General features: G+C 43.4%; 1 protein-coding gene across 2 annotated transcripts in view; it reads left to right on the forward strand.

Annotated features, from left to right (window-relative positions):
• Positions 1–11,858: 11,858 nt before the first annotated feature.
• Positions 11,859–17,391, forward strand: part of SUB1 (SUB1 regulator of transcription) — a 15,355-nt gene continuing 9,822 nt past the window's right edge. The window contains exons 1-3 of one of the 2 annotated variants that reach the window (XM_040494867.1): positions 11,859–11,984; positions 14,439–14,511; positions 16,848–16,970. In XM_040494867.1, the coding sequence (XP_040350801.1) occupies positions 14,440–14,511; positions 16,848–16,970 (195 nt within the window). In that variant the 5' untranslated portion in view covers positions 11,859–11,984; position 14,439. Of the gene's footprint in view, positions 11,985–12,061; positions 12,187–14,438; positions 14,512–16,847; positions 16,971–17,391 lie in introns of those variants that run through there. The other variant, XM_040494871.1, reaches the window with a different exon arrangement.

The following is a 17,391-nucleotide window of genomic DNA, read 5'->3' on the forward strand; positions in this document are numbered from 1 at the left end:
GAAGTCCAAAATGAAGGTGTCAGTGGAACCTTGCTACTTCTGTTGGTTTCGGGGAACGATATCTCCTTGACTTTTCCTAGCTTCTGTGACTTCCAGCAATCACTGGTGTCTGTTGGCTTGTAGACTTTTCATTCTAGTCTCTGCCAAGGTCATCACAAGGCTTTCTTCTCCATATCGCTGTATCCAAATCTCTTTCTCCTTTCTCTTATAAAGACAGCAGTTATTGGGTTGCCTGCATGGCTCGGTCAGTTAAGCGTCCAACTTCGGCTCAGGTCATGATCTTAAGGTTTGTGAGTTCAAGCCCCATGTAGGGCTCTGTACTGACAGCATGGAGCCCGGAGCCTGCTTCAGATTCTGTGTCTCCCTCTCTCTCCACCCCTCCCCTGCTTTCTTTCAAAAATAAATAAAAAACATTAAAAAAACCCCAGCAGTTATTGAATGTACAGCCTTTGCTAATTTAGCATGATCTCATCTTTTTTTTTTTTTTGGAAAGAGAGAGAGTGTGAGTGGGGGAGGGGCAGAGAGAGAGAAAGAGAAAGAATCCCAAGCAAGCTCCATGCTCAGCGTGGAGCCCGACCATACCACTCGGGGCTCCATCTCACAACTGTGAGATCATGACTTGAGCCAAAATCAAGAGTTGGACACTTAACCAACTGAGCCGCTGAGACATGATTGCATCGTAATTTGATTACATGTGCAAAGACCCTATTTCCCAATGAGGGCATACTCAAAGGTACTGGGAATAAACCAGTAAACCAGCCTTGGGTCAGAATTATAGAGAATTAACAAAAATTGCATAAATGACCTAAATGTAAATTCATGTAGAGTGTTTGAAACAGACAAGTTTTATTAAAAACTGTCCTGGAGAAGAACGGTTCAAATTCATAGAAGACATATCTTATTTTTAAAAAAGATCTGGATTTTCAGAGCAGGGACATTAGTAATCTGAGAATATACTTTAGCAGAATCTAATGTGGTAAGGGGTCTCCAGAAATTTCTTAAAAAATTTTTTTTTCAATGTTTATTTATTTTTGAGAGACACAGTGTGAGTAGGGAAGGGGCAGAGAGAGAGGGAGACACAGAATCAAAAGCAGGCTCCAGGCTCTGAGCTGTCAGCACAGAGTCAACGTATGGCTTGAACCCACGAACCATAAGATCATGACCTGAGCTGAAGTCCGATGCTTAACCGACTAAACCACTTGGTGCCCCTCCAGAAATTTCTTTAAAGGTAAATTTTGGGGGGTGCCTGGGTGGCTCAGCCAGTTGAGTGTCTGACTTTGGTTCAGGTCATGATCTCACAGTTCATGGGTTTGAACACTGCATCCAGCTCTGTGCTGACAGCTCAGAACCTGGACCCTGCTTTAGATTCTATGTCTCCCTCTCCCTCTGCCCCTCCCCTGCCCACACTCTGTCTCTCTGTCTCTCTCAAAAATTAAAATAAAATAAAGGCACCTGGTTGGCTCAGTTTGTTAAACATTCTACTTTGGCTCAGATCATGATCTTGTGATTCGTGAGTTCAGGACCCCTATCTGTCTCTGTGATGACAGCTCAGAGACTGTCATCAGGCTTCAGATTCTGTGTCTCCCTCTCTCTCTGCCCCTTCCCCACCCCCACCCCCCACTCCCTCTCTCAAAAATAAAGAAACATTATAAAAAATATTTGGGGAGAAATCACTTACCAATGACTTTTTTTTAAATTTTTTTTTTCAATGTTTTTTATTTTTTTATTTTTTGGGACAGAGAGAGACAGAGCATGAACGGGGGAGGAGCAGAGAGAGAGGGAAACACAGAATCGGAAACAGGCTCCAGGCTCCGAGCCATCAGCCCAGAGCCCGACGCGGGGCTCGAACTCACGGACCGCGAGATCGTGACCTGGCTGAAGCCGGACGCTTAACCGACTGCGCCACCCAGGCGCCCCAACTTACCAATGACTTTTAATCATTTGAATTTTAAATCATTTCAATTATTCATTCATGTTTTTCATTAAAAATAATTAAGGATGATGGTGCTGATTTCTTTACCTTGCTATGTCCTTCTGTGTATAGGTCCCTGTTTTCTTTACTTGGTTCTATGTCCCAATCTGATATAGTTATATGTTCTTCTACATGGATTTCCAAATTCAGCATTGTCATATTAAGGGATATGAAGACAACAATACCCTAGGTGCTACCGTGAAAGGACAAAACTATTTAATGCTTGTAGTCTAGGTCTGACAACCTAGCAGAAGTCATTGAGGGACAAGGATGTCCACATAAGGTGTTACTAAAAAGTAGATCTTTTATTTTAATTTTTTTTTCAACGTTTATTTATTTTTGGGACAGAGAGAGACAGAGCATGAACGGGGGAGGGGCAGAGAGAGAGGGAGACACAGAATCAGAAACAGGCTCCAGGCTCTGAGCCATCAGCCCAGAGCCTGACGCGGGGCTCGAACTCCCGGACCGCGAGATCGTGACCTGGCTGAAGTCGGACGCTTAACCGACTGCGCCACCCAGGCGCCCCAAAAAAGTAGATCTTTTAAAAAACAGAGATACCAGAATCTATACACCTGTCTTTGTTCCTTAATCGTAGTTAAATTTTTGAAGCTCAAAGTAAGAAGCTGATTGCTTTTAAACAACACGCATTTATTAAAGATACAGTGATGTGAAAAGACTACAGTTCTGAATGAGATAAAGTGGCATTGTCATGTTGACCCTGGTCTGTGAGTTTCTGGGATAGTCCAGAGTCAAACATCCTACGTAGCTACCCTGAACGCCAGTATTCTGAGATATTACCACATTGGATTATTGAGTTTCTCAGTGTAGGTGTCACTCAGCCCTGTGGTCTCTGGTTAAGTGGCTTTGTAAGGTTGGCAGATGGGAGTTCCCATCTCAGCAGAGACCATCACGGTATTTGATTGCTCAATCACTATGCCTAACCTGTTGGCTGATATAGCTCATGCTGTGTTTATGGACAGTCTCCCCAGGGGTGTGATGGTCAATCAGCCAGGTAACCCTTAGCATTGGGCCTCAGATAAAGAGGAGAAGGCTTGGATTAGATTTTCATATTGGTTTCATTGACTATCACAGGCACAGCAACATAGGATGCTTGTTTAATATGGAGCACTCCAAAAAAGTTTAACAATACAAAAGTTTAACAACAAAAGTTAAGCAATACAATACCTAAATGGAGTATCCTCCATGGTCTGTTTGGGGGGCTATGTACTTGTTCAAACAGTGCTACCACATTTACAGTCGACATCCTTCTTTGTTTTGAATTGTCACCAGAGCCATTTAGTGATCCATATATCATTTTATGAATGTATTTGTGACTCATATAAACATGGCTCTGATAATTTTTTTGCTCTTTCCAAACAGAAATTGATCTCAAAAGCTAAATATTTCCTGCTACCAGGGCCATATAAAAGACCAGACAGCTACTCTCAAAACAGAGTTCTGAAAGTTAACTTTGACCAATGTCAGAGTCATTGTGGTAATTATATAGCTCCTTAGAAGACTACTTCTGAAGGGGAAAACATTCATTTGGTTGTAAGTTATGGCATATTTACTAGGAACTAATTACACTATTTTATAGAACATTAAATAAGTCAGGTATAGAGAATAAGAGGAGTTATGCCATTCACCTAGTAAAGATGGTTTGTATTCTTTGGTATTACAAAATGCATTCTTTTATAAGAGGTGACATGGCATTTCTAATGAAAGTTTGACCTAAGAATAGCTCTGCTACCAAGTTCAGAAAAGTCACCCTAGGGGAAAAATGCTTAGCAGTTTGTATTTAAATAGCCTCCTTATATATATTCCTGTTACTCATTGCATATGACCTTACATATAATTCATATTTATTTATAATTACTTGAGTGAGAAGAAGTATTAAACTTTAGGAACTATAAATTATTAACTTTTTAATGTTCTACTATGAAAGTTAATTTCAGCAGATAAATAGGAAAAAAAGTTTGTAGCAGCTTGTTTGCTAGAAAATTTTAACCCTGTGCTTTCAGGAGCAAACACAGTCCTTCCTTTCTCCCCGCATGCAAGTCAGTTTGTCCACTTTGGCCTCCAGCTGTCCACAGAGGAATTTTGCTCTTGCTTTTGATTGCCGTTGGCTATTTTATCTGGTTTATGCGTCACTGAAGCCAGGCCCATATAATGCTAGGTGAATATTCTTGCTGGTTCCTTCCTTCTCTGTCTCCAGACTTAACTTTCCAGACTCTCAGTGGGGTAGGAAAGGGAGAAAGGAAACTCCTTTTGCCATCTTCCTCAAAGCTTTTGAAGCATGACTCCTTTGCCTTAGCTTTCTCTCACTTCACTGCATCTGAGGGATGTAGCTCTCACCCTGTGAAGACAGACACACTTCCTATGTCTCCTCTCACGGAGAGGGTGTGCCACCGGCTCACATTGCACCCTCACCCTTCCCACCTCTCCAGCATCACTGCACTGAAGGGTGCCCAGGGCTTGCTTTCACTTGTTTTCTCACCTGCACATATGATCCAGATGGCCCCATCCTAGGTGTTCCCAAGACCTCGAGACGTCCAAAGCTACCGGTACTTTAATAGTCAAATGGAATGTTTGTTGCTACCATTGCATTTGCTGCAGGATCTCCAGTAGGCTCCCTAAGTGTCCAAAAATCTTCTGGAGGGAACTGTGTTCTAATCATTCTGTGGTGTGGTCTGCTTCCCTGTTTTAGCGTTGATGCTCTTGACCAGAGGCTTCTGACCTCCCTCTGTGCCCACCCCATCCCTGGCACATAGCACGGCTCCTCTTCCTTTATTTCTTGTTCCCTCTTCTTTGTATGTTACAGGTACAGCTCTTGTGCTACAAACTCAGGCTCAGGAGAAATGTGACTTTCTGGATTTTTCTATGATTGCATTTACTGATCACCATTCATTCCATCTAGTGGCAAACACTTTATCTTAGCCAATTTCAGGTTAAACTCATGATTTCTTCCCTTCTCAATTGTGGGCAGGGGTGGGGTGGGCTTCTATGGTGTCAGAGCCTCAAGGGTGGTGGCAGAGTCCAGCCTGTTTCCCTCTACCTACTCATGCAGATCTTCAGTTAAGAGCTGATCTTGTCTGGTTCTTGTCTTTGGTGCTTTGTCACCCAGGCATTTGTTGAGATGTCCTTTGTTCTGTCCACTCTGTTCAGATCATGGCTGGTGAGATCTCCTTGCCCTGATTGCAAGGCCCCTCAGATCTGTGGGTTGTCAGCACCACATCTGTGCTACTCTGGACAAGAGAGGAAGACATTCTGCTATGTGCTGTAGCAACGTGGAGAGGCCTGGAGTGCAGTGAGGCTGCCCTAAGCCTCCCATCCTCGGCATGCAGACATCTCTGCCTATACCTTGTGGGGCGCAGAGGACCTCCAGGAGCCCAACTGGCTAACAAGTCACTAGGTTTGCTTTGCTTCTCAAACTCTCTGGGGATCTTCCCCCAGGGCTGGTCTTGGGGACAGGGGACCGAGCTACCTTCTCAAAGACACTGAAGAGAACTTTTATCTCATTCCTTTCTTACTCTCCCTTTCCGTAGTCTGGACAACATCTCCAGGGCCTTTGGGTAGGGACAGAAATAACAGGATTTAATTAATTACATATTGTTTTAAATCTATAATTTATGCCTGGAATCCTAAGATTTTATTTTATCTTTTTTTTTTAAAGTTTATTTATTTAGAGAGAGCGAGAGTGAGCGAGCAGTGGAGGAGCAGAGAGAGAGGAGAGACAGTGGATCCCGAGTAATCTCCATGCTGTCAGTGCAGAGCTCTATGTGGTTCGGATCATGACCTGGCAGAAACCCAGAGTCGGGCGCTTAACCATCTGAGCCATCCAGGCCCCTTCGGAATCCTAAGATTTTAAGTCAAAAGCCAAGAATCGGAGCCCTGTGCTCTGCTCTGACATCCTTCTCCTTTGGAAGGCTGTGGCCCGGAAAGTGGGAAGTCGGGGAAAGGATAAGGGGCAGAGAGTGGGAAGTGCTGGGAAGCGGAGCTGCCCTGGGTAACATTTCAAAATGATACCCTGCGGCCTGAACAACTTTTTCTCAAGTTTTGGAAGAAATGAGTAATGGAGATATTCACAGTGCAGTACGTGGCAGGGAACCCTTGAAGAATCCTCCGCACCCCCACCCCTCAAGGGTACTAGGAATTTCTCCCTAACTGTCTCTTCCTCAAGCTCTGGTCTTCCCGAGCAACTGAACTGTTTCCCGCACGCTTTCTCTTTTCATCTCTGCTCCCCAAACCACCTCTCTTTCTGGTCTACCTATATAGATACTCCAAATTCAGCTCATTTTTCATCATCTGCTTCTTCTGGAGCAAGGCCTGGAGTAGGGGATGGGGTCCATTCCTGTCCAAAGATTCCTTCTAGGGATTTCCCTAGATTTCCCTATGAAAGGAGTAATCCCTGACCCCATCCTGTACAAAGGTATGTGAATTCGCCCGCCTCCTATTATTTGAAAGCAACAGCATTCCTATTTTGCTGTAAATTAAAAAAACAAAAACAAAAACAAACCACAACGTCCTCTTTCACTTAAATGTAGTCATTTATTTTTGTTAATTTTTTGAATTATATTTACTTAAAAAAAAAGTGGAGATCACTTATTTTCAAGGATTTGCTAACAGTTTCACCAAGTATCACAAACCCAAGAAAACGGAGCCAACAACATTTGTATGCAAAGCTTCACCTTTCCCTGCTTCTAAAAATTCATACTTCCTTAACAGTTCTCCTCTCAAAGCTCAGAGAATGGAAACCCAAACCCACTGCAGGCAGACCGCCCAGTTCCCTCTGGCAACACAGAAACTGAATGAAAACTTTTGTTAAAGGGGGAAAGGATGGAGATGAGAGGACGCTGTGTTTACTTATTGGTGCTTGGTTTACCCAGAATAGTAAACAAGATTTTGAAGGAGACCAAAATATGTCATCCCAAGAGGTGCCTTGAAATTGATGTCAAAATTATTTTGAGCTAAGGGCACTTAAAAAAAAAAAAAACAGTGGGTGCAAGAAAGACACCCTGAATATCCCCCTTTTCTTCCTAAAAACAGGAGATAAAACCCCCAGATGGAACCCCCATATGGAAGACGTCTTTCCCAAACCAGAAGGAAAGTAATGTTTCTTATCGTCAAGACCGAAAGTTGAGACTGAGGGAATTCTATACACATAGACCACGTTCAAATAATTCCTATCTTTCTTTAGACTCCCCACATAACTGAGTTACTTATCTGTAATCACCTCTAGTTCAACCTAATATAAAGGCGTGTAGGTTTTGCCATTTCTGGGAATCTTCATTTCCTTATGAGGGCTGCTGTGCCACACAAAACTTACGTTAAATAAATCTGTATGCTTTCCTCCTCTTTATCTGTCTTATGTCAACTTAATGCTCAGCCTCAGGGAAGACCCTAAGAGGGGGAAGGTAAATTCTTGCGTCTGCTTCAGCTTCATTAGGTAGGTATGTGTGACAGAGAGGGAACAAGTGAGCAGGGGACCCGAACCAGTGGGCTGTGTCTGTGTTTATCTGCATGGCTACTTTTATTTCATCATGATTTAGAGTTCCACGAAATACGTATTTTTAAGGAATTAACTTCTATTTTTTTCCTGCATTTAATTATTTATTTATTTGTTTATTTTCAGAATGGTTTGGTCTGGTCTTTACCAGTCTTTTTTTTTTTTTTTTAAAGTTTATTTATTTTTGAGAGAGAGAGAGACAGAGAGACAGAGAGAGAAGAAACGAATGAGTGGGGGAGAGGCAGAAAGAGAGGAGACAGAGAATACCAAGTAGGCTCCCCCCACCCCCATGTGGGGCTGGAACTCAGAAACCTAACCATGAGATCATGACCTGAGCTGAAGTCAAGGGCCTGAGGAGGCTTAACCTACTGAGCCACCCAGGTGCCCCTGCATTTAATCTTTTAAAAGTCAAATAGTCCTAGAAGGGAAAGGGTCTGGGGAAGGATGTTTCACATGAACAGACTTAGAAGCAGTCTTCTGAATTCTGCTTGTTCCTCAAGCCCTTCACACATGCTGTCCTCCCTCCCATTTCTCCAGAGAAGACAGAACTCCCTTCTCCTGTGAGATGGGGTGGATGGGAACCACTGATCTCATCGTTCTACATACAGTCCCAACCATTCCCTGATTTCCTCACTCCCATTTCCTGTACCCCTCATCCTTCTGTGGCATCTCAGACCTGTAATTCTGAGCTTCTATAGGATTCTGCATTTATTTTGCCAACTCCCTTACCATTCTTCTACCCACCCACTGTTCCTCATATTTTGGGAATCTGCACCACATATGTTCTCCGCTATGGCGGCCATGAGAATGCACGTCTCTGTTCTCCTACTTATAAGGGAGTGAATTGACTCAGAGCCTGATGGTCTCTGCTGAGTACTGTTTTTTTTTTTTTTTTTAAACAGGTGTTGCTCTGCTGGGTCGCAGTCTCCTCTCTCTCCTGGATACTGTGTCCTCTCTTATTGCACATTGAGGCCTAGGAATTTATTTTTGGTGGTCACCGTGAGCCCACACAATTCCACAGTGGTGCCATAATTAGTGGCAAAGAAGGAAGGTCAGCTCTCTTCCCTTTGCATTTAATGCAGGCAAATGGTCTGAAAGCAGAGTTGCTTGGACCCAGTGGGTTTAAGTTTAGAAAAGATCTCTCTTCTCCTTATTACTCCTAGTGGTCTCTCTGTTGGATGCAGATGTGTGCACAGAGAGCTCAGCTGGGGCCATGTCCATATGATAGTGATTTTGATGTTCTAGAAATTTGTCCCCTTTTTTTTTTTAAGTTTATTTATCTCGAGAGGTGGGGAAGGGGCAGAGAGAGAGGGAGAAACAGAGAATCCTAAGCAGGCTCTACACCGTCAACATGGAGCCCGATGTGGGGTTTGGACCCATGAATTCTGAGATCATGACTTAAGCTGAAGTTGGATGCTTAACCTACTGAGCCACCCAGGTGCCCTGGGGAAATTTATCACTTCTTGTGTTAGCAATCAAAAAAGCCTCCTCTACAGTGTTTTCCAGACTCTAGCTCTTCCTTCTTTCTTCAGCCCCATCTTCATTTTACCCTGGATGTTCTGAAAACATTTTAACTGCCATGGCTCAAAAATCTTCCACATTTCATCGTCTTCATTTTCACGTGGGGTAATCCAAACTCCTTCAACTTCATTTAGGGCCCTTTGCCATCTGGCTTCATCCTACTTTTCTGGAAGAATTGCCTACTCTTCCTCTGTGCCAACTCTACTCTGATAGGATTGACACTCATAGCTTCTCAATGTGCTCAGAGCGTTCCTTTCTTCCCCCTCCACATGGTCTCTCATCCCCCCAAGTCAAGTCTGAGGCTGTCATTCTCTTCAAAGCATCCCCAGTTTATTCTAATCCAGAGGTCCAGCTATCTGTGGAATTTTCTAGTATTTGTGGCGGTAGCTGTCATTTCACAATTACCCAGGGCCTTGCATATTTCATGTAGATCGATACCCCAAAAAACAAACCCCTGGCTAACGTGGATCCATTTCTCTGGGCGTGGACACTGCTGGAGGAAGCTATGGGATTCCTTGGTGCTGATCCATAATGATGGGTGAGGAGGAGAAGGCAGAGGTGCTGTCTTGGATCTTGGAGAAAGGCCAGAACTGGGTCCCTGCAGCTCTGCAGAGCCAGCACTTTCTAGGACTCGAGCAGCCCTGGCACTGCCCCTGGGGAGCTGCTGTGTGGGCCACACGTGTGGTAGCCCCTGGTCTTTGATGGGTTTCTACGTCGAGAGAACTTTTTGATCTTAAAAAAAAACTTTTTTTTAATGTTTATTTATTTTTGAGAGAGAGAGAGCAAGCGGGGGAAAGGCAGAAACTCCAGGTTCCAAGCTGTCAGCAGAGCCCAATGCCGGGCAGATGGTGAAATCACGACCTGAGCTAATGCCTACCCGCATAACCTACTGAGCCACCCAGGCACCTGAGAACTTTTTGATATTCAGACTCACCTTAGAGCCTCTGCTCTGTTTGAAACTCCCAGCACCAACATTTTAGCCCAGCTGCCCCTTTTCTTTCAGGTTCCTGTCCAAATAGTCCCATTTCATCCTTATCATATCTAAATTAATCTCACCCAATATCCTCTATGGCATCATCCTGTTTTTCTTCTAGTTTTCATAGTACTTATCTAAAATTATCATCTGTATTTCATTTTTTGCTTGTTTGTTGTCTGCTTCATGTATTTACACAGGCCCTATCAATCCTATTTATTCCTGAATTCCTGGCGAATTCCTGGCGAATTCTCTTTGAGTAAAGAGAGTTGTAACTCTTTTTATCTTGGAGGAGGAGGAGGGGAGGTTGTGAGTCAGATGACTACAAACAGTGCCCTGAACTCTATCCATCCTCAGCTGACACCAGAGTTCCAGGGAGAGCCATGTCCATGGCTTTCAGGGCCTGGGCAGCCCAGTGATCCTCTAGTTACCCCAGTATATGAGCTCAGTACAACCAGCTACCCTGACAATGCTCTAGGGCACTGTTGGCCACAGGGAAACTTTGGTCAGCTGGCCATAGTGCTGGTGGGGGAGCTCCCCAAACTTCCTCTAGGTGTGCAAACTCTAGGTTAACAAGAGACCATGCTGGAACAGTAGTTATTGAGTACCTTTCATTTTTTTACAAATTAATTTAAATATTTCTTACTTTTTCAACTTTCTCATTGAAGTGTATCTTATATACTGTGAAATTTTACATCTATGTACACCTGTGTAACTGCCACCCAGACCAAGATATATTCATCATCCTAGCAGATTCCTTTATACTTGCTCCCAAGTGATATTCCCCAAGGGTTACTGACCTAGATCCCCATAGATTATTTTTGCCTTTTTTGGAACATCATGTAAAAGGAATTGTACAGTAAGTGTTTCATTTTTTAAAAAGTGGTCATCTAGCCTGACACTGCATGATTAGGAGAGGGTAAGAACTCTTGCTCTCTCTCAGTTGGCAGCAATGTGAGTCAGACAGTGCAGGGTTTGAATCATGACTCACTCCCTATATAACCTCTAGCAGCTTATTCAACCTTGTTGACCCTGGGTTTCTTCATTATAAAATTGAGAGAATAATAATTCCTACTTTGGAAAGTTGAGATGAGTAATATATGCAAAGTGCCTCATGCAGTGGCTGACACATAGTGGGTGCTTGATAAATGTGTGTTGGATAAATAAAACTTTATATATATATTCTTTTTTTTAAAGTTTATTTTTGATAGAGAGAGAGAGAGAGAGAGAGCGCGCACTTGAGCAAGGGAGGAGCAGAGAGAGAGGAGACACAGAATCCCAAGCAGGCTCCACACTGTCAGCGCTGAGCCCAACGGGGGCTGGAACTCATCAACTGTGAGATCATGACCTGATCTGAAATCATGAGCCAGGCTCTTAACCAACTGAGCCACCCAGGCACCCCTATATATATTCTTGGCTATAGCAGGCATTTATTAACTGTAAATCTATTGGCCATGTTCCTGCTTGTAGTATGGATTTCTCCTGTCTTCCGTGAACTACCTCCAAGACTTCACTTTAAGAATAAGGGTGGCCAAGGACTTCTGTAAAGATTTCTTGCACTTTCCAGAATTAAATGTGTGACACTTTGGTTTCCTTCCTTTGGATTTTACCAGCCAAAAACTGCGGAAGGTAGGGGGGGTGGGGTAATGACCATTTCTGGGAAAATGGGCTTATTCAGTATGGACACTTCACTTTAGTACAAGAAACACTTATGGAATTAAGGGCAAAGTTCGATGGTTGTCATTCGTGTTTTATTCGTGCCCTCATTCACACTCACAGGTCAGGCTCAATCTCCGCTGCATTTCACTTTCAAGGCACTGGCTCAGCACGAGGACGGTCCCTTTAAGGCCCTGGAAAGGGTCTCGCTGTTGGTTTCGGCGAGGAAGCCACGCCCCATCACGTGTACGCAGTCCCAGAGGGGCGGGGCCGGCAGCTCCTCGCTTTCGTCACTTCCGGTTCTCTGTCAGTTGCAAGCGAGCGAGCAGAGGGCTGTTCGGCTGCAAGAGCGGAGCGTGAGTGTTGGGGGCCCCGCCCCCACCCTTCGAGCCCCTGCCCGGCCGATCCCCACGCTCCCGGCGGGGCCGCAAGCCGTTTGCGGCCTCTACACCGCTCGCCGGCGACGGTCGCGGGAAATGGCGGCGCTGCCAGACCTCCCCTTTCCCCGCCTTGGCCTCCCTGGACCTCCTCCTTCGCCGACCCTGCGCCCCATGCGCTGTAGGCCATTCCGCGCCAGAAGCTGGCTCCCAGGAATGGCTCGGGCGCGGCGAGAGCTGCGGCCCCGGGCGGCGGGGTGCGGCCGGGCGGGGGGCGGGGAGCTTTGGGGAGGGGGCCGGGGCGCCCCCGGGACAATGCAGCGGCGGCCCGGGCCACAGCGGGGGCGCGTGCGGAGCCTGCTTTTCCTCAAGGCTTTGCTGGGGCTCTCACCGTGACCCCCAGGGTGGGGGGGCTGTCTAGGGGAGGGAGAGAGCGGACCCCGTCGGACGAGGGCTGCGGGGGAAGGACGACTGGTATGTTGGGGGTAGGTAATGCTTCGAGAGAAGAAAATGGCGCTTGGTGCAAGTCCCTCCTCTTCCCATACGGTCTCCTCCGCACTTCGCCGCCTCCCACGCCCCCTCCGACCAACCTGTCTCCCCCCCGCCCCAGCCGTTGCCAGCCCCAGGGTTCCAGCAGTTTCCTGGTGTCGCGCAACCCCCTTTCCCCATGTTGGTGCTCATCACCCTCGTGTAGTACCGAATTCGTGTGCCTTTTAGTCTACGTTTATTTTCACCTCGTCTTTTCTAGTCCTCCACGCCATCATCAGAGAATGAAGATTCGTTTTTTTCAGTTGCGTTTTGTATATATTCTACACTAGCATTTTAATACCACCTGCCTGAATTACTAGCCTGCCCTTTTTTTAACTAAAAATACATTTTGTCAAAAGTTCAAAGTGGCCTTAGTTACCATTATCTTGTTTTTTTGTTGAATGGGCTTCTAATTTGGATTCATTACGAGGTCATTCTTTGAAATGATCTTAGCCCTCCCCCTCCCCGCAGCTTTTATTAGTAGACCGTATAGTTATGCTTGATTATTTCAAAGTGAAAAAATAGGTTATGTTCAATTTAATTACCTTTAAAAAATGTTTCTTGGCGTTATTAGCTGCTAGCATAAAAAAAACTTAAATTGATTTTGGAGTTTAGGATGTAAAATGGAGGCAGTAACAGGATTAGTACATAAAACATGGTTCAGAACGTTGTTGGTTCCACCTGAGTTTACTCTTCTCATCAGGAAATTACCAGTTAAAATCAACATGGCTGGTAGGGTATGTTTGAGCTTTTTGAAATTAGTGGCTAGAATTGGAATGGATGGCCCACTTCTTTTACCTTGACCTCCTATTGTGGAATACATTCAATGTCAGTGTAGAGACAGGTTTAGTCTAGAGAGCTAGATTATGATATTTTGAGGAGAAAATGAGGTCTTTTTTCCTTTATTCAACATTTAACAGACTTTGTTGTATATATTGGGGCCTTTAGGTTATACAAAAATTAATGGGACCCATCCTTTTTGGATAGAAAGCAAAAGATTTTTTAATAAGTGGTTTACCACTTGGTTTTATAATGTGCCTTGAAAAGAAGTACAGCATGCCTTGGAATTCCTTGAAATTTGGGCTTTAGCTTTTTTTTCTTTTTTTTTTTTTAATCACTGCAAAAGTAGAGAAACAAGGCCCTCTGTCTGGCTGTGCTCTGTAAACCTCCACTTGAAAGCAAGGGATTGGACTATGTATGTACCTCTGAGGAACTAGGGCCATAGTAGGAATTTGAGAAAAGGTGTTGCCCCTCCCATAAGCAGATTCTTCAGAATTTAGTTATATTCCAGAGAAAAAAATCAGTGTAAAATGTAATGAATTGTAAAAATTACGTATAACTTTGTGAACTCTGAATAGGTGCTTGTTATTTTGATGGCATGGTCAAAAAGCCAAAGAGCATGAAGGACATACACAAAATGTGAAAAAATAGGATTATACTGGCGAGTGAATTAGCTATTGACATCTGTATAGTGCAGCTCTTCTCCATGTTGGGTGGATAATTCCGTTAGATCTCATGAGTGAGAAATATAAAGTAGTATTGAGGATATTCCTACTTCCTGGTTTTAGCAGATTGCTGTCAACTGCCTTCTTGCAATTTTTCCTACCCATAAACCTCTAACCTCTCTAAAATGCAGTATAAAAAGACCCAATGGCTTTGAGAAAGAGGTGTAGGAGTATGAGAGGTGTGTGACATTTTACTTCTTTCTCCTTGCTGGGTTCTGGATGTTATTTTCAACTCAGAAGAGCATAGATTAAGAGTATAACTTCTAGCATTGTGCTTCACGTCACAATTCCAGTACCACAAAATGATAGAACCATGGAACTTCTTAAATTTTTGCTTGGGAGAGATTAAGCTGGAGGTAATCGAATAATTTGTTAATTATATAATGTATTTGTCTTGCAGAATGCCTAAGTCAAAGGAACTTGTTTCTTCAAGCTCTTCCGGCAGTGATTCTGACAGTGAGGTTGACAAAAAGGTGACTATTAATGCAAGTCATTTTTGTGATACTTAATTCAGCAGTATTGCCCACATCCAGTTCTAAAGGACAGCAAGGCATATCAGAATGGTAAAAAGAGAGCTTGGACGGGTGTTTCTGAAAGTGCAAATGGTTCTGGGACCACTTGACCAAAGTGCCTAGGGTACTTGTTCATGCACACTCCTGGCCCCTAAATCAGACTTGAGTCTTTGGACTTGAACAAGTCTCCCATTGAGGACTTCTAGGAACACTAACTCTGCAGAACTACCACCTTATTCCCTAGGGGGAATAGCATTAGAAATAGGCCAAAGCCGCTATTTGCTTTATTTGGAAATCTGCCTAATCTGTAGGTATTGTGTGTTGTAGTCGAACTAAATTACCTGAACTCTGAATGCAGGTGTCAATTTTGACAGTGTCCTTGGCCACTGATGTTTATCCAGCCCACTAGGATTACTTCAAATGTAGGCTTGGTACATGTTAAGTTAGAATGTTATTTACTCTGGTCTCCTCCTTTTAGTGAAATCACCCAGCAAAGCTAACGTGAAATAACCCATTTTGACAACAGGCTTTTTCTACATTAGTTGACACCTGTGCTGGAAGCTGTGTATTCTGCTTACCTGAGCAGCTCACATTGTAGTCTGAGCTTCCTTCCATGCAGAACTTTTTATTTCCTAGAAGCTTACATAATTATGTCTCTGAGTTTAGTTGACAGTGTTAGTTAAAAGAGCTTATGGGAGAATCTTGGAGAAGATGGATCTTTAGGGAAATGAAGAATATATCACGTAAAGGTTGAAATGAAGCCTCAAAGAGCATACATAGTTGTACTGCAGAAGGAAATATGTCTTAAATTCTTATTTGCATTTGGTATGGCATTTGATTATGTTCATTTAGCAAATTTTTATTGAGTGTTTATGTGCCGGGCATGTGCCAATCCCTGGGGGGTATCCAGACCCTGATACAAAGAATAATCACTTTCTGCTTATTGGGCAGAATTGATTTTTGCCATTTGTCCCAAATAGTATTCTTAATCCTGTAAGCACTTAAATTAAATACATTCACTTTTGGGGCACCTGGGTGGCTCGGTTGAGTGTCCGACTTCGGCTCAGGTTGTGATCTCGCAGGGTTCGAGCTGTTGGTCGCGCTCTGTGCTGACCGCTCAGAGCCTGGAGCCTGCTTCAGATTCTGTGTCTCCATCTCTCTCTGCTCTTTCCCGCTCATGCTCTCTTAGAAATAAACTTAAAAAAAATTAAATGCATTCACTTTTTCAGTTATATGCATACGTACATTATATTTTATCTAGTTTCATCTAATTTAGTAAGACAATACGTCAGTTTGTACTTTCCACCAAAAGGAACACGACTGCCCTCTACTGTTTAGGTTGGGAACTCCACTAGTTTTCATAGGCGTTAGCTCATTTTAAGAACCAGGCTATATAAAAAGTTTTTACAATAATGCTGTTTAATTTAAAACGTTGTTTTGATTTTGAATAGTAGTCTAAGCACATTGCTGTCCACCTTTGGTGATTTTTTTTTTCTGATGAGGAAGTTCTTGAATTGTTGACTTCTAATGCTCAGTATGAAATAGCTTTCTTAGGTGTGTGTACTCATAAATTTTTCTTTCTTTTTTTAAAAGTTTATTTTTGTTTATTTTGAGAGAGAGAGTGCACACATATGTGCATGAGCAGGGGAGGGGCAGAGAGAGGGAGAGAGAGAATCCCGAGCAGGCTCCATGCTCTGCGTGGAACCCGTCTCGGGGCTCGATCCCATGAAATGTGAGATCATGGCCTGAGCTGAAATCAAGAGTCAGATGCTTTAACTGACTGAGCTACCCAGGTGCTACATGTACTCATAATTTTCAAAGTCAATTTAAGTCCCTTTTGGAATAGGCAGCGCATGAATAACATATTCTAGATTGGAGTAAGTTGGTTGTATTCTTACGAATTAATATATTTCCTTTGTAAAAAAAAATTAGTAGCTGACTAACTTTAATAGACTTGTGATTTATAAAAGTTTATTCAAAAGCAGCAGGCCCCCCCCATTTTTTTCTTCCCAGAGAAATCTGATGTGCATATCTGGTCTATTAAAGAGTTGTTTCTCTGGTTATTACCTCTTTGATGCCTGAAGTGACTTTTGGGCTCTTGGGAACACATTTTGAAGACACTGTGTTAGATATTAGGTTAATTCCATGGTTCTCTTGTCAAGTGAAACTTGCCTGTGTGTGTTTTTAGCATTCCTCTGATCCTTTAAGTCCTAAGGAGTCAGGAAGTGTTTGAACCTGAAATGTGTTTTATTCTTATGTATACAGATTTTAACCATTATTCTTGTTTTTCTTTTAAGTTAAAGCGGAAAAAGCAGGTTACTCCAGAAAAACCTGTAAAGAAGCAAAAGACCGGTGAGACTTCAAGAGCCCTGTCATCCTCTAAGCAGAGTAGCAGCAGCAGAGATGATAACATGTTTCAGGTAATTTCCTTAGATCCAGAGGAATTATTATCTGGCTTGATCTGATGAATGTTGAAAGTACTATAATCTGATCCTGCATAATAATTTTTAATGTTTCTTATAATCATCTTCATTCGTTGAAATGTAAGAGCAAGTTTGTAGAAATGAAAGTAATTTATATGCTGCTAGATTATTGTTAAAGTCTAGAAACTTGTGGTTTGGCTAAGTGTAAAACAATGAATTTAAAATTATGGACATCCAGGGGCTCCTGGGTGGCTCAGTTGGTTAAGCGTCTGACTTCAGCTCAGGTCATGATCTCACTGTTCATGAGTTTGAGCCCCGCGTCTGTGCTGACAGCTCAGAGCCTGGAGCCTGCTTCAGATTCTCTCTCTCTCTCTCTCTCTCTCTCTCTCTCCCTCTCCCTCCCTCCCTCCCTCCCTCC

Source organism: Herpailurus yagouaroundi, unplaced genomic scaffold (assembly GCF_014898765.1).
Source record: "Herpailurus yagouaroundi ecotype Mexico unplaced genomic scaffold, PumYag 29, whole genome shotgun sequence".
In the NCBI taxonomy this organism is placed as follows: domain Eukaryota; kingdom Metazoa; phylum Chordata; class Mammalia; order Carnivora; family Felidae; genus Herpailurus; species Herpailurus yagouaroundi.